Source organism: Populus nigra, chromosome 6 (genome assembly GCF_951802175.1).
Source record: "Populus nigra chromosome 6, ddPopNigr1.1, whole genome shotgun sequence".
NCBI lineage: Eukaryota > Viridiplantae > Streptophyta > Magnoliopsida > Malpighiales > Salicaceae > Populus > Populus nigra.
This window is the reverse complement of record NC_084857.1, coordinates 3,184,325-3,210,268: the sequence shown is the minus strand read 5'-3', so window position 1 is coordinate 3,210,268 and position 25,944 is coordinate 3,184,325. Positions and strand designations below refer to the sequence as shown.

At 35.0% G+C, this 25,944-nt stretch overlaps 3 protein-coding genes and 1 pseudogene across 8 annotated transcripts; all 4 read right to left on the bottom strand.

Annotated features, from left to right (window-relative positions):
- Positions 1–655: 655 nt before the first annotated feature.
- Positions 656–4,950, bottom strand: LOC133698030 (serine/arginine-rich SC35-like splicing factor SCL30). Of its 6 annotated transcripts, none has more exons than XM_062120894.1 (8): positions 4,800–4,950; positions 4,075–4,245; positions 3,908–3,985; positions 2,503–2,667; positions 2,371–2,408; positions 1,642–1,714; positions 1,371–1,553; positions 656–1,002 (listed from the first exon to the last, which is right to left on the bottom strand). In XM_062120894.1, exons 2-8 carry the CDS (start codon positions 4,236–4,238, stop codon positions 882–884), a joined length of 822 nt encoding a protein of 273 aa, XP_061976878.1. In that variant the 5' UTR covers positions 4,239–4,245; positions 4,800–4,950; the 3' UTR covers positions 656–881. The 6 variants fall into 6 exon arrangements, with proteins under 6 accessions (XP_061976878.1, XP_061976877.1, XP_061976879.1 ...); XM_062120893.1 differs by having other exon boundaries at positions 4,731–4,923; XM_062120895.1 differs by lacking the exon at positions 4,800–4,950 and adding an exon at positions 4,541–4,698.
- Positions 4,951–8,908: 3,958 nt separating this feature from the next.
- LOC133696283 (uncharacterized) lies at positions 8,909–12,747 on the bottom strand (annotated as a pseudogene).
- Positions 12,748–13,367: 620 nt separating this feature from the next.
- On the bottom strand, positions 13,368–16,586 carry LOC133697369 (receptor-like cytoplasmic kinase 176). Its single transcript, XM_062119852.1, has 6 exons — positions 16,107–16,586; positions 15,079–15,404; positions 14,655–14,790; positions 14,400–14,542; positions 14,180–14,303; positions 13,368–14,005 (listed from the first exon to the last, which is right to left on the bottom strand). The coding sequence occupies exons 1-6, from the start codon at positions 16,156–16,158 to the stop codon at positions 13,539–13,541; spliced, it is 1,248 nt and encodes a 415-aa protein (XP_061975836.1). The 5' UTR covers positions 16,159–16,586; the 3' UTR covers positions 13,368–13,538.
- Positions 16,587–22,479: 5,893 nt separating this feature from the next.
- On the bottom strand, positions 22,480–25,738 carry LOC133695692 (triosephosphate isomerase, cytosolic). The gene is made up of 9 exons (XM_062117617.1): positions 25,580–25,738; positions 25,375–25,450; positions 25,067–25,190; positions 24,847–24,931; positions 24,571–24,703; positions 23,951–24,045; positions 23,486–23,564; positions 22,802–22,884; positions 22,480–22,703 (listed from the first exon to the last, which is right to left on the bottom strand). Exons 1-9 carry the CDS (start codon positions 25,616–25,618, stop codon positions 22,653–22,655), a joined length of 765 nt encoding a protein of 254 aa, XP_061973601.1. The 5' UTR covers positions 25,619–25,738; the 3' UTR covers positions 22,480–22,652.
- Between the last annotated feature and the right edge of the window lie 206 nt (positions 25,739–25,944).

The window sequence follows — 25,944 nt, the reverse complement described above, 5'->3', positions numbered from 1 at the left end:
TCTTTTGAAATTCTAACTTCTTGAATTCTAAAACGCTGTTATTGAGAAGGATGAAATTGCTTTTAAGATCTCTTTTCATTTTTGAGCAGTTGATTCACCTGCTGCCTAAGAATTGATTTGAGATCGCTTGTATTATCAACCGATTCCTTAAACTGGTTGTCATTAAGTACAGAATGGCCTAGATGGCTTGGGTCTCAGGTATTAATGAACAAATTAATGGGTTGCGACAGTCCAATACCTGGTTTCTACTTGTGTCTCTGTGTCGTGTTACTGTGTTTCTTTATACACACACATATGCACACGCGCACTTTTTTATTTTTTATTTTTATAAATTTTAATTAATATTCAATTCAGTATAACTTTTTTATCAGAAAGAAGATATTTGCAAAATTGTTTTAGATGGCAGGTCAAGGAAAAAGGAGAGGGAGAGAGGCAATCGTTGCAAATTTGCTTGGATTAACCAAGTTTCAGGGTTAAGGAGTTGAGAGAGATCAATGAGCTGGAGTTCTATTTATGATAATTTTAAAGGAGGTATCGTATGTCTGGCCAAATCAACAGAAAAATAGAGGAATTTCAGACCAAAGGGAAGCATGACCCATAATAACACACTCAGCACGTCCGGCACAACTGGATGCATTGAAATATCAAGATCATATGGAGATAAAATCTGGAAAGCTGCGTTGCATCAAGCCAGTTGAAGTGCATAAACGATTAAATCAAAACATAAGTTTACATCGGTTTTGAAAAAAAAAATAGATATTCCAATTCATCCACTAGAGGCAACATAGGCCTACTACCATCTGCTGATGCATGCTGAAAACCATGTTAATCCTGGCACACATCAGACTCATGACCATAGATTAGATTCTACTTTATTTGCCTTATCTAGTATGCCTTGGTGACAAGTCAGCCGACCTAGATCTTGATCCAGAAGGTGACCTTGATGCTCTACCAGGTGATGGCCTCCAAGCTCGTGCTTCCTCAAAATCATATGCCGATTTCCTACAATCAACATGTTTTCAAGTATAGCTTAAATGCACATGCCTCTTAAGAAAATTGAGTCAACTGATAAGCATAAACAAATTTCAGAGTGCATTCATCCCCTACTAAATTAACTTTGAACTGAAAGATGGCATATTAACTGCTCGGTTTTATAACAGGGTCTAAAACCATGAACAGCATTCCTATTATTACCAGCCTGGCATTGTGATTCTCATAAATAATTAGGAATTTTCTGTTATGAAAGCATCATAAAACCCATGCTTTTCAATGCCTGTGCTCAATCACTTCTGCATGACAGCCCACTACAAGGGCATGGAATGACCTAAATACATGGATGACAACAGTAGAGAAGAGATATCTCCACTTACTCGCCAAACCCATTGCCATTTTCATTAAGACCATCGCCATGGCCATAAGCTGGAGAATACGACCTGCGGCTGTGGTCACCATCTCGCTCTGGTGGAGGACCTCTAGGAGATCCTGGATGGCCTGCATGCCTTCTATCAGGGGAAGCGGAGTAGTCCCGCCGTCTCGGGGCAGGAGAGTATGACCTACCAAAGTTAAAAAGCACATCTATCAACCTGTTTCAGATGTAGATTAGGACAATATGATGGCAAATTTGTAACCATGGAAGCTTACCTAGAGCGATATCGAGACCTAGAACCAGGATAATGGCGAGGGGACCGTGACAATGAACGAGAACGAGAACGTCCTAAAACATATTTGATAAAGAGCAGTGATTAATTTTGTAGCCAACCAATTCAAGATTTCAGCAGTGGGAAAAGAAAGGACACAAAGATTAACACCAATGCAGTAGTTTGATTGATAAAGGAAATTTCCTATCCTCATGTCACCTCGCAAGATTAATAAACCTTGATAACTCAACTTGAAGTCCTCACCAGGATATTTTCTAGGATGATTTAACCACAAATTCCTTCCTCATGAGCCAAAAATTCAAAAATAAAAAATAAAAAATCAATGCCACTTTTCTGAAGAAAGTGAGCATGTTATAGGCTAGTAATCTTTTATAGACTGATAATCATAATCCTACAAAAATAGCAGTGGATCCATGTTATGAGAATCATTGATGATCCATTGCTTCAACATCACAATCACCATTATTTCAAAGACTACAATTTTTTCCAAAGAACATATTTTTACTTCGGAAATATGCACGACTTCCAGAACCATACACAAAATGCAGAAAAATTAGTCTTCAAGCAATGCAAGAAACAAGTCGTGCACAGGGTCATTATCAATTTAGTCAGCTGAGCTGAACACAGTCATTTGTGGACAACAGAAAATGTGGGCAAAAACTTCAATAAATCATGGTACTGGAAAATAACACTATAATGAGTGATGGCTTACCATATTGGGAGGATCTTCCTCCGTGACTCGATGGTCCTCTGTGGAATGTACAAAGTAAATGTAGAGAATCTAAGAAAACTAATAATTATAACAGTAAAATCACAAGGTTTATGCACAAGGGAGAGATATTACCTAACCCTAGCTCTATGGCGCATCTCCTCAGGCCTTTTTCTTGTCTCTGCTGCTAACACCACAGATATCTGCCTCCCCGCAAAAATCTGCCCATTCATACGATGCTGAGCTTCCATAGCTTCATATGGATCCACAAACTGCACAAAGGCAAACCCTCGAGGTTCCCTGCATATAAGACACAGCAAAGCATCAATCAAAGTATGGAAAGTTGTGTATGAGCAAACACGACTTTCTGAGAAGAGTGACTTACTAAAACAGCTTGCCTAGGGATTGTCATAATATCACTACCTAGTACCTTTCCTTACAAATCTACAATCTAGCTCCAGAGCACTTACACATACGCGGACATGATTTTACTGAAAGCAGGCTTAATGGCTGACCTTTTCTTTAACAATCAAGTATGAAAGGCAACTTCAAAAGAGGCAAGTCACTTGAAAAATCTTCACATTCTTGTAAATATAAGATGCACTTCAATTCAACGTTCCCAAACTTAAATTCTCCTCAAGTTGCCTTCAGTTGTCAAGAATCAATCTTCTACCCCATCAAACTTTAGTGGTTGTTTTTTTTTTTAATCTCTCTTCATAAAGGAACATTCTTCATTGAACATTACTCTTGAGACCAATATGTTAGCGAATGATAAACAGTAGGTCTTCATCAATGGTGGGGCTTGGTCTTGATTTTTAACTTCAAACCAACATACCCCCTGACAAACCAGTTCAAAATTTAATTCACTGTGAAAAAAAAAAAAACGAGTACCCTTATAAATAGTTTGGAACGCAATTCAAATATGCTTTCCCGTCCCTATTTACATATTGTAACTGAAGTAGCTAGCGTGATTTAGGAACATAGAATCAGGAGGTAAAATCCAAAACAACAGCATATTTTCCCTTTCCGGTAAAAATGAGGGCTGCTAACTTACACTATGATTAACAACTCCCAAGATTTCTCCTCATGTGACTATCGACTAAAACAAACAAACAACAAAGCCATAATCCTAAAACATTACTATCAACTGGGAAAAAAAAAAAAAACTTTATTGCAAGTCAAACACACATAGAAGAACCCCACACTATTTGTGCTCCTATTGACCACTCGTGCTAACCACATTCATTTCACCAATCAAAGCACTACTGCTCATGCTTATTCTCAAGCTTGGTTATTTAAAGGTAGGCAAATGACTGACTCTAACAGGATTGTGAATAGCTATCATAGGCATTGCATGAATAGAATGAATTAATAAAGTATTTCTATAAAAATAGATAGAGAAGAGAAGTAAAGTGGTAAACAAGAAAAAATACGACCTACACTGTAAGTAACAATGAAAGAAACATAAAATAATTGAATAAATCCATGGAAATATCTCATTACAGATTTAACCAATTCCCCGTAGGAAAAAAAAACTTACCCTGTGTAGTAGTCCTTAGGAATATAGACGTCTCTTACAACTCCGAATCTCTCAAATGGCCCTCTAAGTTCATCTGGTCTGGAAAAAAAAAAAAAAACTCAATAGGGCATCTCTTAAAAGCTCAAACCCAATTCAGCAAAACAAATAAAGGGTGAAATTTCAAATACCTGCAATCAAGAGGAATGTTCCGAACCAATAGGCTTCCACTATTTTGGTCCTTGCGTCTCCCATATCCACCACCACCTCCATATCCTCTTCTTGGTGGGCTTCTTACACGCCCTCCATATCCCCTCCTCGGAGGACTGTAGTATGGTGGACTATATCTCCTCATTATATACCTATCAATTCAACCAAGTCATAATTTATGTCAATCTAACACATAAATTGCATCTTTTCAATAAAAAGAACAAAACTTCTTGCCCCGTTACATATTCTTCTATTATTGGAGTAAAATTAAGCCAGCCCGTTGTGTACCTAGTAAAGAAAAGTAAAAACAAAACAAAAACCAAACTATAAAACAAAATTTAGTTCTAATCCCCCCATTTGTTTTCTGCTAGTCTCATAATCAATTGAAGTTAACTACACTAGTTGAGTCTATTAACTTGAATGAATTAGATAAAAAACAAATTTTACCAATCAGAAAGAGCAATCGACTTTCGCTTTTTACAAGATCAACTAAAAAACCCCAATTATAAGGACTATTCCAGCTTCAATTTTGGTTTTCAACAACTTAATTGTGAACTAGGGTTTTAAGCTTCTTTAATGAGATTTGGAGAAAAAATAAAATAAAAGAAGAAGAAGAAACAAAAGATTAGGTTATTACCTGTACAATGATAACTTTTACGATGAGAGACAAAGAAGAAAAGTCTAACTTAGATCTGAAGGTACTTACTGTAGTAAAATCCGATGATCTTGTCTTTAATTTTTGTCAGGCTTTTATTTCTGAAGCGAAATCAGGAGGGGATTTTCTTATAAACCCTAGATGGACCGGAATAGTGGCGGGTCAATCCGGTTTTTTATTGGACTCAGGAGTAGGAGGCGTCCCAAATAAATCCTCCTTCATGGCAGTAAATAATAAAATAGTCCCTCTAGTTGTACAGAATATATTGGAATGGTCCCTCTAGTTGTACAGAATTAACTGGAATGGTCCCCCTAGTTTTAAAGATTAAGAAACTAGTATTTCTCTTCCAGTTCATGTTCTTTTGTGATTTATTTTGTTATTTTTTTTAAGATATAATACGAAAATATTAATGAGAAAAACGAATCTTTTTAAGTAAAAAAATATTACATTAAGCATGGTCAATATTGGTCAAGAGACTATTAATTAGTTTTTTTAAAGTAAAGAGACTATTTAATGTATTTTATAAAACTATGGATTAATTTATAAGCTTGATTTTTTTTTACTGTGTACAGCTCCACTGTTTATTTTTTTTATACGTTAATGTGGATGGCCATGCAAGATTTTTATTTTTTTTAATTTGGTCCTTGAATTATTTTTCAGTGATTTAGTTTCAATTGAAGACCAATTGATTTTGATTTTTAATAAAAAGATGGAATTAAAAGAAAATGGACCGAAATGAAAAAGATGTCAAATATGAACAGTATGCCATAAGTTTCATAACAAATACACTCTGATCTTTAAAAACGTTAAAAATAATACAAATTATACAATTTCAACACCTCAATATTTTTCCAATTTAATTTTGGCACAAAAGTTCATTCTTATTGTTTTTTTAGTTCCCAGTTGAGAGAGGAGAGAGAGAGAGGTCGCCGAATTCCAACAATAAAAAAAAATATCATTAACACTGATTTAGCCCACCAAAACAAATGATTTTTGTGTCAAATGGTTCCATTTGATGAGAGAAGTTCATATTAAGTGTTTTTTTTCCTTTAAAGTTCATGAAAAATTAGATCTAAACTCGTGTTGATTATTTTATTCGGATTGATTTCGGTTTTTAGGGCGGGTCATAAATAGTATTATCACGGTTTCTACAGTGTTTTATAGGGTTTTTGGTCAAAAAGGGTTGAAGAACAAGTTTTTTGATTAAAAAAATCTAAGCTCTAATTTTTTAGTCACCATAGTAACGAAAATCTGGACAAAACAAAAAACATGTCATTTATTTTTTTTTATTTCAAAAAAATTTAAGACAGACAATATGTCATTCACTTCAGTTGCAAACAAAACAAACTAAAGACCCAACCATGCACAAAATAGGCCAGGCAAGTTTGCCCAACATGTCAGGTCCAGCAACGCCTGGTATTTACTCTCTTTTTTTCTAATGTTTTTTTAATTAATGATTATTTTATGGTTTTTTCTCTATTTTTCAATTTATATTTAAACTAGCACTTATTGTTTCTTTTATTTTGTTTGAAAATTCTCTTTAAAATTAGAATTATTTTTTAGTTATATATTTAGATTTGGAGAGTTTTTTCTGATTTATTTATGTTTTTTTTATCTTTTTTAATTTGTATAGATAAATTTTATTTTTTTAAAAAAAATTAGATAATATTTATAATACGTGCAGCTTTGCATGATTTTTTTATTATTATTCAATCAATTTAATTTGTGTATCTATTTCTATTATTGTTTGTTTAAATAAAAAAATATTTAAATAAATAAACTTAACAAACACAACCTAGTAAAAGTTCTGTTTTCCGAGATTAAATAATTTGATCTATATTTGCCTCTTGATTTTTTAAGTTTTATTTTTAAATATTGTTAATAATTTTTTATTTATTTATTCACACACGTAGTTCTTGATGTTTTTTATTACATATATACATAAGATTTTTTATTTGAATTTAAATTTTTTAAACTATAAAAATACATTAAAAAACCTATAAATACAATTTTTTTATAAAAAATAAAAATATGTGCCCCGCGGCAAACTCGGGTTACATAATTAAGTCTAATCACTCTAGGGCTTTGATTTCAAGATGGGGTCTTCTGTGGGCCAATGATGAGAAGCAATATGGGCTTATTGGTGTGTATAAACCAACTACCCACCGAAGTTTTTTTTCGTTCTCCTGGTAAACCTTCATGAATCGTGCACTGGGAAATTTATTTTTTCACGATAATTTTTTTAGTTCGAACTTGAAATATATCACCCGAATCATGTCTAAGGTATTAAAGTAGAAAAAACAAATATTTAACTGTTAGCCTGACCTGTAAACTCGCTTGGTATGGTAGTGTGGTGCAAAGCAATCCGAGATCAAATTTAGCTCGCTCGAGAAAAGCATACAAGAAAAGGCATAGCTCAATGTTCATCGAGCCTCCTAACAAACGGAAAGCCATGTCTAAAACGCTGGAATGGAGATTCCAAAAGAGTAAAGAGAATATTGGTGAAGAGAATGAAGAGCGCGGATCTGCGATACAAATTTTAACGATTTTGGCATTTGCACTCATGATTACTGGAAAGATTGTCGTCAAGAAATTAAATACAAGTATTGATCTAAAAAACTACTGGAAAATATCATGCTACCGGACTGGAAACTGACCCGGCGGAGATTTCAGGTCTTCGGGTCATCTGCTGACCAATTTGGTTAATAAATTGACCCTTTTTCAATAATATAATATAAATACATTAAAGGTGATTTCTCAGTAAAATTTTGTTGCTCGGTGTATCATTGCAAAGGTTAGAAAATCTCTTATCAATTTGTCTTTTCTCAACAATTTTGATATAATTATTCTATGCACAATTCATGCTATAAATACACATGTAGATTGGTAGTGGCCTCTTTTCTTTTTTCTTTTTTTTTCCTTTTCTTTTGCTCTGTGCTGTGACAAAAGCTTGATCCGCAGCACCTCAATTAGAGTTTTTTTGTTTGATTTGGTTTTTATAAAAAAAATAATTAAATTAAAATTTTTTTAAAAAAATTAAAATCGGTTCAAACTGATCAGTTTCAGTTTGATTCAGTTTGATTTTTTAAACAAAAATCTGTTCAAATCATTTTGGCTTGGTTTTTCCAGTTTGACTCAGTTTTTTCGGTTTGTGTTCGGTTCAGTTCGGTTTTTTCGGTTTTAGGTTTATAAAACCGAACTGAACCGGTCAGTTTTTTTAAAAAATTTAATCAGTGTTTTTTCACGGTTTGTTTTTTTAGTTATTTTTTTTCTAGTTTTCTCAATTTAATCAATTTTCTGGTTTTTTTACTTACCCTAACCTCAAGTAAATTTTTAATCATAGTTCTTTTTTACATTAGACTGGTAACTTCTTTAATTTGATCAACCCAACTAATTTAATTTAATTAAATATCTTTTTTAATCATAAAAAAAACTCAACCCGAAAAAAAATTCAACACCAAACCTGATTGGATAAGTACAATTATAACAAATTTTAATTCATTATTTCACGAAAAAAAAAACAAAAAAACCTACTTACCAGTCATGTACTTGTGACTTTTTTTTTTTTCAGTGCAAGCAAGCCATGGTCCTCTTCTTGTTTACAGGAGCCAGAATCACTTGAAGACTGACTCAAAAAATGATTTGGTTTATTGGATCAACCTGGAGATTAATTGTCGTTAATTTTAAGACTTATATAATTATTTGAGATATATACAAGTTAGCTGGACACCCACATCAATAAAAAAATAATTTTTTAAATATAAACATGTCTCAATTTCAACACAACTTTTAATTAATAAAAAATAATAATAATTTAAAGACCTAAATTTCAAATTAACAAATATAACTAAAATACAATCTAAATTTAAAATCTTGAATATTTCAATGACAACAATCACAATATCTATCTAAGAAAACACAGGTTTCTTCATTTTTTGAATAAACATATTAAGTTTTTCGGTATCTAAAGAAAATATATATATTTTTTCTTCTTAGAACTGACCCGGCCACTCAAGCCATCAAAAACCTTACCTGATCGAATGACTTTTACAGGATCAATTTTGGCTAGTTAACTAACAACCCAGACTAAGTTTGACGATCTCGTTTTCCGAACCAATCTACAGCAGGATTTTACAATTATGCTCCAGACTACACATGCATAAGATCAATGATCCCTTTCTCATTACGATCAAAGATGGAAGCACGTTATTAATAGTAATAAAAGAATGGATGGTCGTAGGTTACATCTTTAATTCTTTACGAAATATAGCTAACACTGTTGATTGTGTTGTGTATAAGATAATTGAGACCTCCTTTCTTCATCTCCTCCTTTCTTCATCTCATGTGTTTCAGGCTATTGACGACCAAAAACTCTCCAAATAAATCAGCAAAATGAGCCCATTCATGAACACCCTCATTTTTTGCATCATGTATGAAACGAACTTCCACTTCTGCAGCCGCACGGCAGAAACAAATTCTACATTATGCCATAACGAGCATGCTTGGAGACACCAACTAGCCTGGTCGTCAAGCATTCTTGCACACCATGGAAGAAAACAAGTGTGAAATACCATCAGAGAAGCCCAACCAGAGACCTCAAGGCACCAGCATGCAACCGCAACTTTCTCTGATTGCAAGCTGTCAGAACTCACGACTAAAGGACTCTTTTGGAATTCATTTCTTAGCTGACCACAAGCTGCACTTGCATCCAGGCCCCCCTTGTTTGGCACACTGACAGTTATTTTGCGTGACTCTGGAGCAGCTGCAAATGCTTGTGCCAGCCGAGTGGAAAGGTCAAGCAAATTAAAATGGTAATGCGTGATTTGAATACTCAAGTATTCTTACTGACAGCAGGGGAAAACAGTGTGTTTATGACTGGTGTGCATACCACCTTTTTGTGTGGATGCTTGTAATCAGAACCTTGAATTGGGTTGAAAGGTATCAGATTCACATGATGACCATGTTCCCACTGATGAAGTAGGTCGGCAAGTTCTTTTGCATGCTCTACTCTATCATTGATCTCAGCTGCCCTAACAAATTATAAATTTATGTTACGGGATAGAATAGTCCTATCAGTTTTCACCGTCAAGCTTCAAGTGAAGCAGAGAAATATTAAATGAAATTTCAGTACCTAAAAGTGCATACTCAAAGGATACTCATTGAATGGTTTCAAGGAAGTACTACTTGCAATCTTTCATAATTGCTTCTAGAGGGTAGGATTTTGCACTTGGAACAATTGATTCTCTAAGTTTCTGGTTCGGAGCACATAAACTGGTGTATATAAGAAAAAAGAATGAGTAAATGTCATCATAGGCTGACAAAAACTTTTGTCATCAAAGGGATGCATTATGAGAAAAATGCATTAAGACATGCACATCACTGGAAATGACCCAATTTACTCAGAGACGGATGACAACATGTAAGTGCCAAAGAATTATTCAACCATATATTCTCTGTTTACTCTTACAGTACCTGAAGGCCACTGTTGACTGAAGTTTATGAGAAGCCAGCTTTTGGATAGTGTTTGGAACCCCCACGATTGATACTGTGATCATTCTTTGCCCAATTTGCACATCCTGATGAAATAAGAAAAGACAATTGTACATGAGCTTATTACATCTGAAACCTATGTATAGAGATCTGTTGAAAATTTACAATAAACGGGAGGTCAGTTGTTTCAGAAGTAAATAGTATATGAAAATGGCAGAGCATTCATGTAGGCATCTAAGAGTATCTTTGCAGCTCTCATCTTCACTAATCTTTGAACTAGCAAAATCAATGTCAAGGGACTCATTTTTTTCAGCCAAATCTTATCTTAATTCTTTTAGGTCACTGTTTCCACTTCCAAGTAAGCTTAAAGATTATTCTGGTCAAATTTATCATTGATCATGGCAGGTAAAACTAGCCAAATCAAGAAAGGGGACACACAACAAAGACAATAGCAGGTATTAAAATAATTAAACAAAAGATAGAATAGAAGCAAAGGGATAATCATTGACAAAAAGATTGAAAAGGCACCACCTTATTTGAGCATTGGTGTGCTTCAAGTTCAACATTGGTTCACCCATTCCCATGAACACCATATTTGTCTCCCTGTGCTCAAATATCTCCTCGACAGCCAAAACCTGAGTGTATAAAGCATTAAGCATAACTTTGAAAGGGATGGAGTAGTTACAGAACTACCAAGTCTATATGTTCTCAGTCATACAAACAGTTATACATTCTCAACAGTGCCACTTGACAGTTGAGTTTGAAGAACAATTGCACAAGACATGCAACACTGACCTGCTCAGCAACTTCATGCCTTTGAAGATTCCTTGAAAAAACACCCTTTCCAGTGGCACAAAATGAGCGGCGCAAAGGACAACCTACCTGAACTATAAAAGTAAAAAGGAACCACGGGAAAATTACCAGCAACCCGTAAAAACACCATGACCAAGAAACTTTTTACTAAGGCTAATCCTTGATATGGAAAGTACCTGAGATGAGACACAGGCAGTGAACCGACTTGAACCTTTCTTATCTTCAACTGAATACCAACAGTTTCAATCAATCTCTTATCCCCCAGTATTATCAATAACTGCATGATCATTAGCAAGCTTGAGTATATGACACCATACACTTCAAATTAGAAAGGGGTGAGTGCAAGTGTTTGCTTCCCTGGAACTATAATTACATTGAATGATAAAAAATAGAATTTCTTACCATATGATACAACATTCGAGACCCTATCATATGATACAACAACATTCGAGACCAAGTATGTCATGCAAATAAAGAATATGACACATAGCAGCAGTAAAATTGCCCTGAATATACCTTTCATTTAGCAAGAACCATGTAGCAATATTAAAACCACCTCGATCAACAGAGCTAAGTTTGGCACAAGATCAATTACAGCACAGAACGCCAAATTACAAATCAAGCATAACAGCATATCAACCTTAACCGTGCCATCAGCTGCGGTTACAGTACGAAAAATTGGTGATCGCTCAACTTTCCATCCAGCTTCTTGAAGATCATTTCTAATTGCCAGTTTGTTGGTGTGGTGCACCGCACAAACAAACGAACCCTCGCGGCACTAATTCCCTAGGAAAAAAGGGGACAAATAAAACTAACGTAAGCTACAAGAATACCAAAATTGGACTTAAAAAAAAAGCTGTCCTAAATTAATTTATGAGTTCAGTGCTACTTACATTGACTAAAATCCTGTGTTTCTTTTACTTTTCTCCGGTATATTAGATGGTGGAGCTGCTTTCCTCTATAGCGTTGCTATTTATATATTTTTTCAATAGAAGAAGAAAACAACGAAATTGAAATATAAAAAATTTAAGTTTAAAAATAAATAACTAAAACTCAATTTATTTTCTCTTCAATTACTGAAGTTTCAAAACTAATTGCTTTCTTCTGCTCCATTATCTCAGGAACCAAACAGAAAACAAGCAACTTTCAGCTTTAATGATGATTACCTGGCCGAGTTCGACGGCGATTTGCTGAAGCTCGGGCTCGGACATGCCGAATGGGTCCAAGTGAGAGGCACGTGATGGAGCGGAGGAGGAAGCGCTGGTGGTGGAGAGGCTGCGAGAGGATATGATGGTAAGGGAACGAGGTCGCATGGCACGTGCGATGGGCACGGAACACACGTGCTGGAGCAGAGACATTGAAGTGGCAATCATGATCGCCGGTTGTCGCCCACGTTCGCTGTCTCCGTTAACACAAAACTCGAACGCTAACCAAAACCCCGGTTTGTGGATATCTAACAGCCTTTACGAGCAGGGACGAAAATAGCCTGCATAATTTACTTTTAAGATCTTCATGTTTCAGTGAAGTTATACTCTAGTCCCGATAGTTGTGAAAGCAACAAATGATCCCTTCTGAACTAAGAATTCAGGGACTTGAAAGAAACTCGGTGGTACTCTCATTTTAAGAGAAATTTATGATTTTATTGTCATCAAATGAGAAGTGGATGAGTTTGTTAGGAGATGTTGTTGGCTTTGCGTTGTCATCTTAAGAACAATTGAAAGCATTTGAGCTTGTAAATGTTACCGAAAATTGCAATTTTGATTACCAGGAGTTAAATGTTACCATAGAAAAATGAATTTCTCCCAAGATTGAACAGTTTCTGATCTATTTCATATTGCCGGGGGACATTGCAAGAACAGGGCTTGTTCCTGCTCTACTCTTGGACATTTGGTCTTTCAGTAATTACAAAATCAGGAAACTTAAGAGCCAAGAAGTAAGAGCTGCATCTACATTTATTAACGTTGTCATGTTTTTAACCATAATCGGTATGCAGGGTCACTTGAGTTTGTTGATACTCTCGAGTTTTGATGGTGAAAAATATTTACTATGCTTTCTTTGCTTGCAAATCAGCTTGCCCGGTAGGTGCAAATCAGGATACACTTCTTTATTATTTGTACAAGGGTCTCGTGTTCCAATATGAGACACTTGATTTTCAAGAACAATTGAGTTCCCTGCCAAGAGAATTTTTTTTAGGTGAACATTCAGTGGACCGGGGCCAAACCTGGTCCCTCTATCAACTTGTAATCACAGCCATGAAAATTCCATTTCAATCCTAGAGTTTCCGGTGCTTCATCAAGTTCCTTATCACCCGGTAAGTAAGCGTGACAAAAAAACTGTCATATTTAGATGTTGAATTGAAGAACTGTACAGTAAATGTCATGTTTCTAATTCCATGCTTTACGGGATACAACGCTCTATCAAAATAAATCTGTAGCTTCCTTGGGATCAATATACAAAGTAAAGCATGTACTGAACATTCTTCCTCTTTTATGTACGAAGAGGTGAAATAAATGGCCCGGCATAAGAGGCAGGTTTTCCATTGGAAACTTCGTTGACATTTTTCCTGTGATATTTAGGACCATTGCTTGAACTTCGATTAACTCTTCGGGGGTTTTCACCACGAGAGCCCTTGGATCCATCGTTGTCATTGGAATTATGAAGTTGTTCCAATGCTTTTACCACTGCTTCCATGTTTGGCCTGTACTTTGGTTCGGTTGATAGGCATTGAATTGCAAGGTTTGCTGCTTTCAGAGCATCACTAGATGAATACTGGCCTTGGATGCGAGCATCCATAATTTGGAAAATTCTGCGCTTGCTGCTAAGGTAAGGCCTCGCCCATTCAACTAAATTGTGTTCCTTGGAGGGCCTGTTTTTGTCTATTGCTCGTCTGCCAGATAACATTTCAAGGAGAACAACCCCGAAACTGTACACGTCACTCCTTGCAGTTAGATGACCTTCATAAAGACAAAACAGAAGTGAGATGAAAGCAATAAAAAGCCATAGTTGTATAAAATAAGCATTTCGGTCAGGAGAGTAACGTTGAGAGCATATGGCATAGGATTGAGTTGTTCCACAAGAAGCAGGGATGACAAAAGTGAACATGACCAAAGTGGTGATTTGAAAGATACCTGTTGCCATATATTCAGGAGCTGCGTAACCATAGGTACCCATGATCCTTGTAGATACATGGCTTTTACTGCCTGTTGGCCCATCCTTGGCCAACCCAAAATCAGAGAGTTTGGCTCTATAATTCTGTCATTTCACAATGCACAAGGAATGTGTAAGAGAGGTGCAAGTAAAGTGAGAGCTCATGAAGCAAAACTCAAAAACTGAAACATTTTCACAGACCGAATCGAGCAGGATATTAGAAGCCTTAAAGTCTCTATATATAACTTTCGCCTTGTCACTGTGAAGATATTCTAGACCCTTGGCAGCATCAAGGGCAACCTTCATGCGGAGATTCCACGAGAGTGGTTGAAAATAAGAAGCCCCTGTTCCAGTAAAAAAAACTATTTCAATGATTTTTATCCAAGATATTCGAGGTCATAGAAAATACTACAACTTGAGTTGAAAGGTCGATATCGGATGATATCAATAGCTCACTTCTGAAAAGATGATTCTCCAAGCTTCCCTTGGGCATAAACTCATAAACCAGAAGCCGGTGGTCATCTTCTAAGCAATAGCCGATCAATTTTACTAGATTTGGATGATACAGCTGGCCCAGGTAGTTTATTTCTGCCTGCAGTCGAAGAATCAGCACAAAATCTATTAATCATACAATCTTTAAAAATTATCATCTATGTACTAAAACTGCCAAGAGCCGGATCATTAAGGATGTTCTAGTGAATCTGTTTCAATTCTAACTTGGTTAATCCAGCTCTTTACAAGAAGCATTGAATACCAGTTCATATGGGACGATTGATTGTATCTTAACTTGTCTCTGGACATTTGTAAACCTTTCTACAAAATTCAAGAGAGAGTTTTAGAAATAGGCAGGCAAGGAACGAGTGGAAAAAGGGATACTCACCAACCATTCCTGGTGACCCTGGGAACTCTCCTGGTTAAGCCTCTTTACAGCAATAACTGTACCTGTTCCAGGCTTGGCAGCTGTCAATGAATGCTCATCAATCCACCCTTTGAAGACACAACCAAAACCACCTTCCCCCAACACACTATCAGGACGGAAGTTCCTAGTGGCTGCTTTTAATTCACTAAAGGAAAAGCTCTTCAAATTTGAGGACTGCAAGATCTCACCCTGTGTCCGAGGAGTTGAAGGCACTGTGGAAGAAGAGACCTTGCTGCTTGACCCACTCTTGTCATTCCCACCTTTACCAGCATATTTTGTGTTCCCCCCTGAATAATCAAGGCATCATATCTTATAAATTCATCTAGATGTCTACAAATGCAAAGCAAGAAATGAACCGTCTACTTTCAAAAAGACTTGGAAAAGAAAATAAAGGAAAGGAAAAATTTCCTGATCAATGGCAAATTTGCCAAGAAAAATAGAAAAATTACTACAGATTAAATCTTTCAAATGGTTATGTTTGATCTTTATTCGTTCAGTAACGAAGCCCCATGTAAACCATTCCTAATGGTTCTATTTAATTGAGATTGTTTTCTTATTTTTCTTTTGCTACATCAGCTATCTTACTTAGCCTGATGGAACGCGACAAGATGGATGATTTTTGTGATCTTCTTTGGTGGTAAGCTGAAAGTTTCAGCGACAAGAAAGTAGTGAATATTAGTACGTTATAATTAGAAGCATGGTTGATCTTAGAATGGAAGGAAAGACGTGAGAATCAAAATTCCTGATTCCCTGTTTACTCTTCCTTTCTCTTATCAATCAAAATTCAAACAGAGGTCCATATCCTAAAAAGGAAAACATCAAGAATCCAAAATAATGCTACTTTCTAAAAGGAAAAGGCTGAAGCAAAAAACTAAAGATTCCTTTTCAACGAAAGATTAAAAAAGGAATGAACAAAAATTACTACCTTCGGCAAACAGAGAGAACAAATATCCATCAAGAACAGGATGTGTGTGGATTTGTGAACATACCATTTCGAGGAGGACTCTCAGCTTTAATTCTTGCACTGAAGCACGACCCCATTGACACAAAGACGTCCAAAACCCTTCACTTTGGTCACAGGTTGCAGCTGCTAAAGATTGAATAACTATTGAAACCAGCTCAACAAAGCTTTGATAGAAACAAGGCAAAGACAAGCTTGAGACAGGGAACAAAGAGAGAAACAAGTCAAGTGTGAAAGCAAGAGCTTTATATGTAAAAAAAGCTAGCTGTAGCCTGTATCTCCTACGATCATGACCAACTAGTAGCAAAGTTTGAATGATTAAAAGAGACACAAAAAGGAGAAAGCTAAACAAGAATGAGTAAGAGGCAAAGATGGACAGATTATGGTGTCCTTTTGTGTTTTGTTTGCCTTCTGGGAAAGTTCTATTTATTAGAACTTCGCCAGGGACAAAAGTGAAAGAGTTGTCTTGGCCTCCATTTGCGTTTCCTTTTATCTATCTACCAGGGGGGAATAAAGGGTCCTAAAAACGAGAGAGAAAAAGATTCTTTTATCTACGAGTGGAATAGAACTCGTCACCGCCAATTAATTCCAATTATATATTTATTTTTTAACCTTTTGGTAGTATGTAACGGAATCTTGAAATCCTCTAAAAGTCAAATGCGGTGTTTTAAAATACTTCTCAAATTATTTAATCCAACATTAAAAATAAAAACTAAATTTAAAAAATCATTTTAATATATTTTAAAAAAACATTATCAACCTATAATTATTAAATATTGCTTTCCAAACAATATTTTTAAGGAATTTAAATTTTTTAATTTAAAATTATTTTTTTATTATTTTAATACATGGATTTTAAAAATATTTTTCAATATATCTTTTAAATAAAAAAATTATTTTAAGAATCAATCTGTCACAGTAGTAAATACCCTAAATCCATCAAATCTAGTAGTAGTTTTTTATGCATTGATTTTCATAGGCAAATGGTAATAAAAATAGAAGAGGGGGATTAGAAAATGGCATTGATTACGGTCGGCTTTCTTGTCTAAAGGTCAGAAATTCTGTCCCTGTGTACAGACATGCCTGATTTCAATTATTCTTAGCCGTTGGATTGGCATCCGTAATTTATCAGACAGCCAATGAAGCAATCCTTGTATTACTTGATTGTGTTCGAATTAGGTAGCGTGTTAATTATTTGCCAGCAGGGATGATGGGCGGCCATGCGAGCTTCTCGATCTGCCTTGGTAGGGCCCTGTTTGAGAAATCAACATTCAGCAACTCTTTAAAAGGTCTGTGCTTCCACACGCGATCGAGATTTATCGTACCCATACAATTATTGGCGGCGTTTGTTGTAATTCCCGGGAAAATGAAAAGGATAATGAGACATTACATGGAAAATTATGTCGTGACACGTTGCTATTAATTTCTCCTGAGATTTATTAATTAATACATCAGTAAATGCCTCCTGGAGAGGAACAATAAAACTAATTATATTAGATGGTATGATAATATTTGTTTAGGAACGAATGAATGATAATAATAATAATAATTATTATTATTATAGATAAATTTTATCTATGGATTTTGTAGAGTGAGAAAGGAGAATCTTGATATATCAAATAATATCATGAATTATTATATTACACTAAATAGGGTTAACAAAATTGTTGAATATCAATTTATTTACGAGTGAATAACAATTGGAATTGCTTTGGAAGATCTATTATTTATATTTTTTTTAGTTTAATGTGGGTGTTCAGGCTAGCTTGCGCACACCTCAACTAATTTCACGGGTTCTAAAATTAACAATCATGTAAGCCTCCAGTGGTTATTATATAAGCAATCACGGGGCTCGAATCTAAAACCATAAAAAGAGCAAATCTCTTGATCCTAAGTTTTTATCATTGGACCACCACCTAGATGGTTATCTATTATTTATATTATGATGTCAGGTGACGTGTCTTGTAAAAAAAAAATTTGAAAGGAGATTTTCCTCCTAATTTCTCCTTTAGTTCGGATCATACAAGAAACACGTCGATATTTAAGGATCTATCAACTGTATTTAATTAAATGGTCGAATTAAAAAACAAAATCTCTGTGACCATGAAATTGATATGAAAAATGTTTTCGACGTATAATCGAGAACATTGATGTTAAATCGGAGATTTGTCCTGAAAACAATCACTCTCCCCGGAGTAAATAATTGGCTTTCTTTTCATATACCCCGGTGACGGGCATCTAGCACAAGGAGAAAAGGTACAGTACAAGCATCCGAAGGGGATAGATAGTACGTTCATTACCACCGGGATTTGAAAAAAGCAAGGAGACTTTTACCGGCATCCTTTTAAATATCTTTTAGCTAGTCAAAAGCAAATAAATAAAGTAGGCGGTCTACTTGCTTTATGCAGCACAGTATATCTATCTATAAAAAGATGACAGTGGACGGGAATTGAATGTGAAAAAGAAACCAGACAAACCCGTGACTGTTGTGCCTCTGGCCAACTTTGCTGTTGACTTCTTGCAAAAACAATAAAGAAAGAGAACTTGTTTTAATGTCTCCATGGTTGCGATTACAAGATTCACGTACGCGTCACCAGTTGTTCGGTATCCATTGACCCTTTATCCCCATCGAGCAATATTTCTATTCAATGGAGTAGAGAAATTCTTTTTTTCTTTTTTTTTTTCGTTTTTTGAATAGCTAGAAGCCCTTCAAGCCCCTTTCTAGAAGTTCACTGATGAAGCACACATACAATGTACACACTCACCCATTCAATAAAGCATTGCACGAGAATCCCACCTTCATCAAATTGGTTTGCCCTGTTTGCAGCCGGCAGTGGATGAATTTATTAGCATTATGGCAATCACAAGCTTGATATCTCTGGGAAATGCCATCACGTTAAACGAGAAAGGTGATTTTGTTTTTCAAGATATGCATGGAAGGCTAGTAGGCTTGGCCCAGGCTCTTGATAGGATACACTGTAGTAGTTCTGTGTACGCATATGTAAAAGGACTTTTTTATGATATCCCGAAATAGATGTAACTAAAATGTTGATCAGTGTTTCGTTTATTAATATATTCAAGTGTTTTGATTTGATTTTTTAAAACGAATCTAAAGAACTAGTAATAGAAACTTAAATACTTGTAAAAATAATCTTAATTGAAAAACTTGAAGATTCTCCAATAATAAAGTTAATGTATTTATAGAAAGGGTATAAAATGACTTGAGGCAATAAATAACTTTAAAAAACCTTAATTTAATGAATAAATATGTTTATTTTTTAGTTTTAAGTTTGTTAATGTTATTAAAATTTATGTATTTTTTATCCTAAAACATAAAAGTTATGAATATTTTACCTGGATGGTTCAACTGATATTTATACCACTTGAACATTGTTGTTTTTCAGATAATAAAAAGACTGAAAATCCTCTACTTTTGACGAAATTAATAGGAGACATGTATCTCTTACATATTATTAATGAGACAGTAAATATATTAGGTCCCTTAAAAAACCTTATATACACCTATAAATACATGAAAATCATTATTCTAACAGGAACGATTATTCTGCATGACGGTTTATCACGTCTTTTATATTTATATTATAGAAGATCGTACAAGATCAGGCATATAGTATTAGTGCTTGGTGATGTCTAAATTTTTCAGATTTGACATGTTTACTAAGCCCGCATTAACTTGGGTCTGACCAACTACCAAGTTCTTCAGGTTTGACATGTTTGTCAAACCTACATTACCTCGGGTATGACTGACTATCAAGACCAAGTTGTCTAGCATGTTTGCTAGACCTATTTTATCCTTGAACATGATTAATTGTCAAGTACAAATTCTTTAGGTCTAATATGTTTACCATATCCATTTTATTTAAAAAGATTTTTTATAAATAAAAATCTCGACTAAAAATTATCTCATCACTTTTATTTCATTCATGTCATGGAAAATGGTAGAATTCTAATTTTATATCAAAGAGGGAATTTGAAAAGAAAATCAAGGTAAAACTTAAAAACAAGGGAGAGCTTGAAAGTGCAAGCTATGAAATTCGTATTAAACAAGTCTCGGATCGAAGGATATAATTAAAATCTCAAAACTTTCAGAGTCTCGGTGCCACCATCACCCCTCATGGCCCATAAAACCTGGAAGAAAAACCTCACGTGTGAGTTCCTAACACGCAATCAGACGACAAGTTACACAATCATGATATAAAGGTCAAATATAGCATGCACAATGACTCTTCATGCCCGTCGATGTGGTAGTCTTTGACTAATCTCTTATGCAGTTAAGGTTAAGCTCATCAACTGCTGCTATATATATGTGTGTGTGTGAGAACAATAACAAAAAAAAATTAATATTTAATTATATAAAATAAAATATTTATTCAATTATGTTTACTAAACTTATTTATTTAAATCAGTAAAATATAATATAAATAAAAACACAAATGAAATGATTAGCTAGCAAAAAATCATATTAACAGTTGATTTTTTTTGCTATTTTTATTAGAATAATATTATTTTTACTTCTTGTATGATAAAAAATCTAATTGATCTTAGTAACCCTGATTATTCGACCCAAATTGTGACCAAGGACATGACGGGGATTGACTATCAGACCAAGTTTTCAAAGTATAATAAAAAAAATAAGTATCGAATATGATATGAAAATTCAATGAAATTAAATAATAAGAGATGAAAAAAATAATCAAGAATAGAAATCAAAATAAAAGGAATTGCAACAATAAGAATGAATATCAAATTCAATGAAAAAAAATTAAAATAAAATGATTAGGGATTAAATCAAAAAATAATATTCAATTAAAAAAAATTTTAAAGCAAAATAAATAGGAATCAAAATAATGAGAATTAAATTTAATAAAAAAACATAAAAAAATCAAATGACAATGGATGAAATTGAAAAACAAATAAATCAAATTTCATACAATTAAATGATCAAGAACATTTTGCAACTTTGTTAGGCCAACACATCTTTTGAGGTGAAAAAGAGAGGAAAAAGAGAGGAAAATTATAGTTGGAGCTTCTCTGTGTCATTGAGGTCAACACGTACCGGCCCATCATGTAGAGGGTGGCGTGATGCTTCGAACACAGCAATGGAAAGCTACCAACAACCACCAAAAAGCACTGCATATATCATCCATTTTTTTTAATTATAGAAAGATCATAACACCCTTAATCTCACATTATAATTCCAAGAAAACCGAAGTTAAGAACCTAAAATGCCCATTAACCTTAGACAAAAGAAAATGACCCCAAAAGTTATGTGATAATGATAATTCCACTGTATAGAAAATATAAAAATCTAAAAACACCCCTCAAATATTTGATGTATTGTATAATAAATATCTGAAAATACAGTTCTACCTCAAGTATGCGTTAATTTTTCTAATCATTAAAGTGCTGATAAATCGTTTTACCGTGGATTCCGGAGTTTTAGTTTTATTTCTAATAATTCAGTCAACAATTGACTCCCCCTATCAGAACAGCCTGGAGAACTATTATTCTAGGTGGCAGATGATCTAATTATCAAATGAAAATAGACTAAAAACTAATATAGTGTCACCTAACCCGTCGGGTTAAAGCTCTAATTGAAAAGAACAAAAAAAAAAAAAAAACACAAATTTCCATTTCTATTCGTTCAAGCTTGACCTCGAAAGATACAAGGATGAGAAAACGCAATTTTCATGCTCAGCTTACCAATTAACTATAAGAGCACTCCTGAAATTCCCATATCCCCTTCTTTTTTCGGCCATTAAACGAGTTCCTACAGACTTACAGACAGCATGAATGATGTGACTGCTTATATAACAACTATTCCCATGGTGGTTGTGTTAAATAACCAAATAAACCCACTCCCCAGACAGGGGAAAAGATCAGGTCTCAGGACACCCAAGAAAAGACACGAGAAACTTAAGCCTACCTCGTGCCATAATCTGCGAAAAAAGATCCATCAAATGATGTGTGGCAACTTTTTCTTGCATAATGAGCAATAACTTGCCTTGAAAAAGGTCGATCTTGCCGATAGAGAAACTGAGGAAGGGGACGAGGCGAGAAGAAGACGAAGTGGAAAAACTTTTCCAGTAGGGCTTTACCTGTATTTTTGGTTTATTAGGCAATATAAATTGGAAAGCAACAGAAAAACACCCACTGCAGTAGTTTAATGGAACATCTGCTCTTGGGTGAAGACTCAAGTCAAAAGGACACCACACTTTGATGTTTTCCCACACCAGTCTTAAAGAGTATTCCTATCATTTACAACCGAAGCCACTTCAAAAAAGATGAAGGGGCCAAATATAAAACAAATAAATGGATTGTATTCATGCAAACATGTCAAAGGCATGGAAGCAACCAAGAACTCAAAATGTAAATGGCACTGGGAAGGAAATAGTTATCTTTATTCAAACATAAAGCCGGTTAAAGTGCTGATATCATTACACAAGATTGAAAATTTATTTCCTCGAAAACATGTCTAAATTGTACATGATGGATTCTATACCTCCCCAAACATAAGCATCAAAGAGTCGCCCCCAGTGCCCTGGTTCTGTGCTCAGGCACTTTTCTTCACTTCAGCAGACTTGATAATGTCAATGAACTCCGGCTGATGATGAAGGCACAATGAAAGGGAAATATCATGAAAATCAACAGGTAAGGAAAAGTAAAATGAAATTAAATTAAATAACTAGCAAGTTTCGCTACCTTTAGGGAAGCACCACCAACCAAAAAGCCATCAACATCAGGTTTTGCTGCCAATTCCTTGCAGTTTGCACCATTAACGGATCCTGGATCAGGCACCAAATTAATCAAGCATAAAGGGGAGAAAATTAATCATCATTCTATTAACTCCCTCGCCACCCCGTTAAGAAACCAAAATGAAAGCAAATATTATCCAGCAGCATGAGAAAAGCACATTATCTTTTTAGTTATTGGTTCAGGATACCAAAATATCTTCTATCTCTGAATGCAAACAAGGCATGCTCAACTTCACAATAAGGTTAGGGTTCAATCAGTTCCCTGAGTATTGTGATGGTGCCCACACTATAAATAGATATATCAAGGATGGCATGTTGATCCATCCGGACCAAGCATGGCGCACAACCCCTCACACTTCACCAAGCATGTTTCAATGAATTTGTGTTGAAGAAAAATGCATAGCATGTTCTCTACTCAGTATTTTATGCAAGCATCTGCCTCACTTTACAGAATGCAGTATTTAATATGTAAGACTTTATTTATTTATTTTTCCCAAAAAAAAGAGCAATACAAAAAAAAAAAGTTATTGGAATTTTCAACCAGTGTGTTAATCTTATAGGTCTGCAAAAAAAGAACAGAACAAATCAAGAAAATAAACTGATTGCAAGTAGCATTAACATATGAAGATACCTCCATAAATAATCCTGGTGGTTGCAGCAACTTCAGGGCTGGTATTTGCATGGAGCCATTTCCTCAGTTCAAAATGCACCTATTACATTAAAATACCAAAATTTCAAAAAACTAGTCATGGGAAACCAACAGGCAAGACACAATCGCAGATTAACTGGTGTTTAACATGCAGGAAATAACCTGAGAAAACAGGCAGATAAGAAACAACGTAACAGTCATGGGGCAAAAACACCATTTGCCTGCTATAAATGAGCTAATACTGTGATATTGAAAGTACATAGAATCATAAAAGATTTTGAGTTCTAAGAAAACATAAAGCTCGGCATGTTAACTTGAATTATTTATGTTTTCGTGGTACAGGAAATACACAATGGGTGTTAAATGCTCCTTTTTCTGTCTCGTTGGTGGAAAGCTCAGTGCATATAATGAGTGCAACTTAAACAAGAAAACAAAGTTTGGACTTGCCTCCTGTGCCTGAGTAGGACTTGCAACCTTTCCTGTTCCAATAGCCCACACGGGCTCATAGGCCAAAACAACATCAGCCCAGTTTGACACTCGCGCTGCAATAAAAGCAAAGTTTAAACAATTATTGATACTACTATAAACTCTTTTCGGTTAGGATATAGTGAATGTAACAAGATAAATAAATGAATCAACATAGTCATATGTTCCAAATTGATGAACACATCTACTGAAATAACGAAGGTATGCATATATGAAGCCCCTTGATATGATCAAAATCCAATTAAATGAACGATAAATACAACAGAAGTTTTAAAACGTTCATTTGAAGGTGCATTGCAAAACTTGGAACCAGGAGGACGAGACAGTTGATTTCAAGCTCATCTAAAATGTGTGGCCATGTGATCAATTACCTCCCTTAAAACAAAGAACACCACATCACTGTATACAAGAGTACAGTGTTTCAGTTGATAACAAACAATGATTCTACATGCCCAACTAGTAACAGATTAACTTAATCAACAATGTTCCACCACTGTATGAAGGCCAGAACTTCTTATTTGGAAAATTTAAACATGTACAACATCATAAATCCAAAAAAGCATGGTTAATATATGCTATACCTGCAATTGCTTTGGTTTGTGCAGCAACAACCTCCATGGTAGATCCTGCTTCCCGCTGCTCAAGAGTCTCACCAACACAAGCTATCACCTTCAACCCTTGAGAAAGTGCATATGCAACCTTGTCGCCCACAAACTAAAGGAAACACCCCCCAGAGTGGGAAGTTATTACATGATTGAAACTTTAAATAGTTCTGATAAAAAGAAGCACTTGTGAAGCATTGACAGTACAAATTAACCACAGATAAGTTATTGCTATACCATGTGACACAAACTTACCTCATTTGATTCATTCAGGAGACTTCTCCTTTCGGAGTGACCAAGAATGACCCAAGGAATACCCAGATTCACAAGCATCTCAGCACTGCACACAAGTAAGACCAACTTCAGCATTTGGAAATTCAAATCCCACAGACAATAAATATTCATCAATCCCATATGTCTAATAGTCAGCACAAACAAAATACTAGGCCAGCTAATAAAGATCATTAGCGCATACCTGACTTCACCGGTGAAAGCACCTCCTTTCTTAACCCAACAATTTTGAGCCGCAACATGAAAATCAGGCCTCAGCGAACTTTTCACCAGAGGAAGAAACACGTATGGAGGGCTTACAACAACCTCTGTAGAAGATCATACCAGTTCTCGATACATCAGTAGGTTAAAGGCAGATCATGATTAAAAATCATCAGTTTCTTGTGATTTTTGTAAATCCACTTTGTGTGATTACCTTGCAGTTGTGCAATCAGATTAACAGCAACACTTGAAGTGAACAAAAGAAAGCGAGAGTAAGAAAGACACACTTACCAACAACATCAGATGAGGGCACTTGAGCATCATTGAGATTTGACACTATCTTCTTCACTTCTTCGGTGGTTCCAGTCTACATCCAGAAAAAATTAAATCACCAATTCAAATGACTGATTTGATTGCTTTTTTAAAAAAAAAAACCTGATCTGAATCAGATTTCGATATCAATAACGGAATAGATAAGAATAAAAACGAGACTCACGCATTTCCAGTTACCGCCAACGAAAAACTTCCTGCCCATTGTAGATTGTGGAGTGACGGGTTTTGATTTTTAGTTTTTGTTTTTGTTTTCAGTTTCGGGTTTTTGTTTGATATTTGTGGAGTTTTTATGGTGATGGATCCATAAATCTGTGGTTATTTTATTTACTCTTTTAGCCTCGAATCTGTTTCGAATATGCCTGGAGGAGATGGATTTGATAAGGGTGGTTTTGGAAATTGAAGTGAAAAGGATGTTAGGATTAACGAAACAGCTTGGCAGTTTTGTGATGCTTATAGGCCCATGGATTAATACGTCATGGTTAGCTGAGGGATTGGACGGTGTATTTCAGGGATTGGGCCATCTAACAA

Bases quoted from the DNA above. Each gene is read 5' to 3' on its own strand.
- LOC133695692 (XM_062117617.1), bottom strand. From the start codon at position 25,618: ATGGGCAGGAAGTTTTTCGTTGGCGGTAACTGGAAATGC. The intron at 24,704-24,846 runs GTAAGTTTGTGT...TGTTTCCTTTAG, and splicing joins TCCTGAATGAATCAAATGAG to TTTGTGGGCGACAAGGTTGC. The intron at 23,565-23,950 runs GCAAGTCCAAAC...TTAATGTAATAG, and splicing joins GTCCTACTCAGGCACAGGAG to GTGCATTTTGAACTGAGGAA.
- LOC133697369 (XM_062119852.1), bottom strand. From the start codon at position 16,158: ATGGGGTCGTGCTTCAGTGCAAGAATTAAAGCTGAGAGTCCTCCTCGA. The intron at 14,791-15,078 runs GTGAGTATCCCT...CTTCGACTGCAG, and splicing joins AGGGTCACCAGGAATGGTTG to GCAGAAATAAACTACCTGGG. The intron at 14,006-14,179 runs GTATCTTTCAAA...GTCTTTATGAAG, and splicing joins TCCTGAATATATGGCAACAG to GTCATCTAACTGCAAGGAGT.
- LOC133698030 (XM_062120892.1), bottom strand. The intron at 3,986-4,074 runs GTATTTGAAATT...TTTTTTTTCCAG, and splicing joins AACATTCCTCTTGATTGCAG to ACCAGATGAACTTAGAGGGC. The intron at 2,409-2,502 runs GTAATATCTCTC...TACATTCCACAG, and splicing joins CGCCATAGAGCTAGGGTTAG to AGGACCATCGAGTCACGGAG.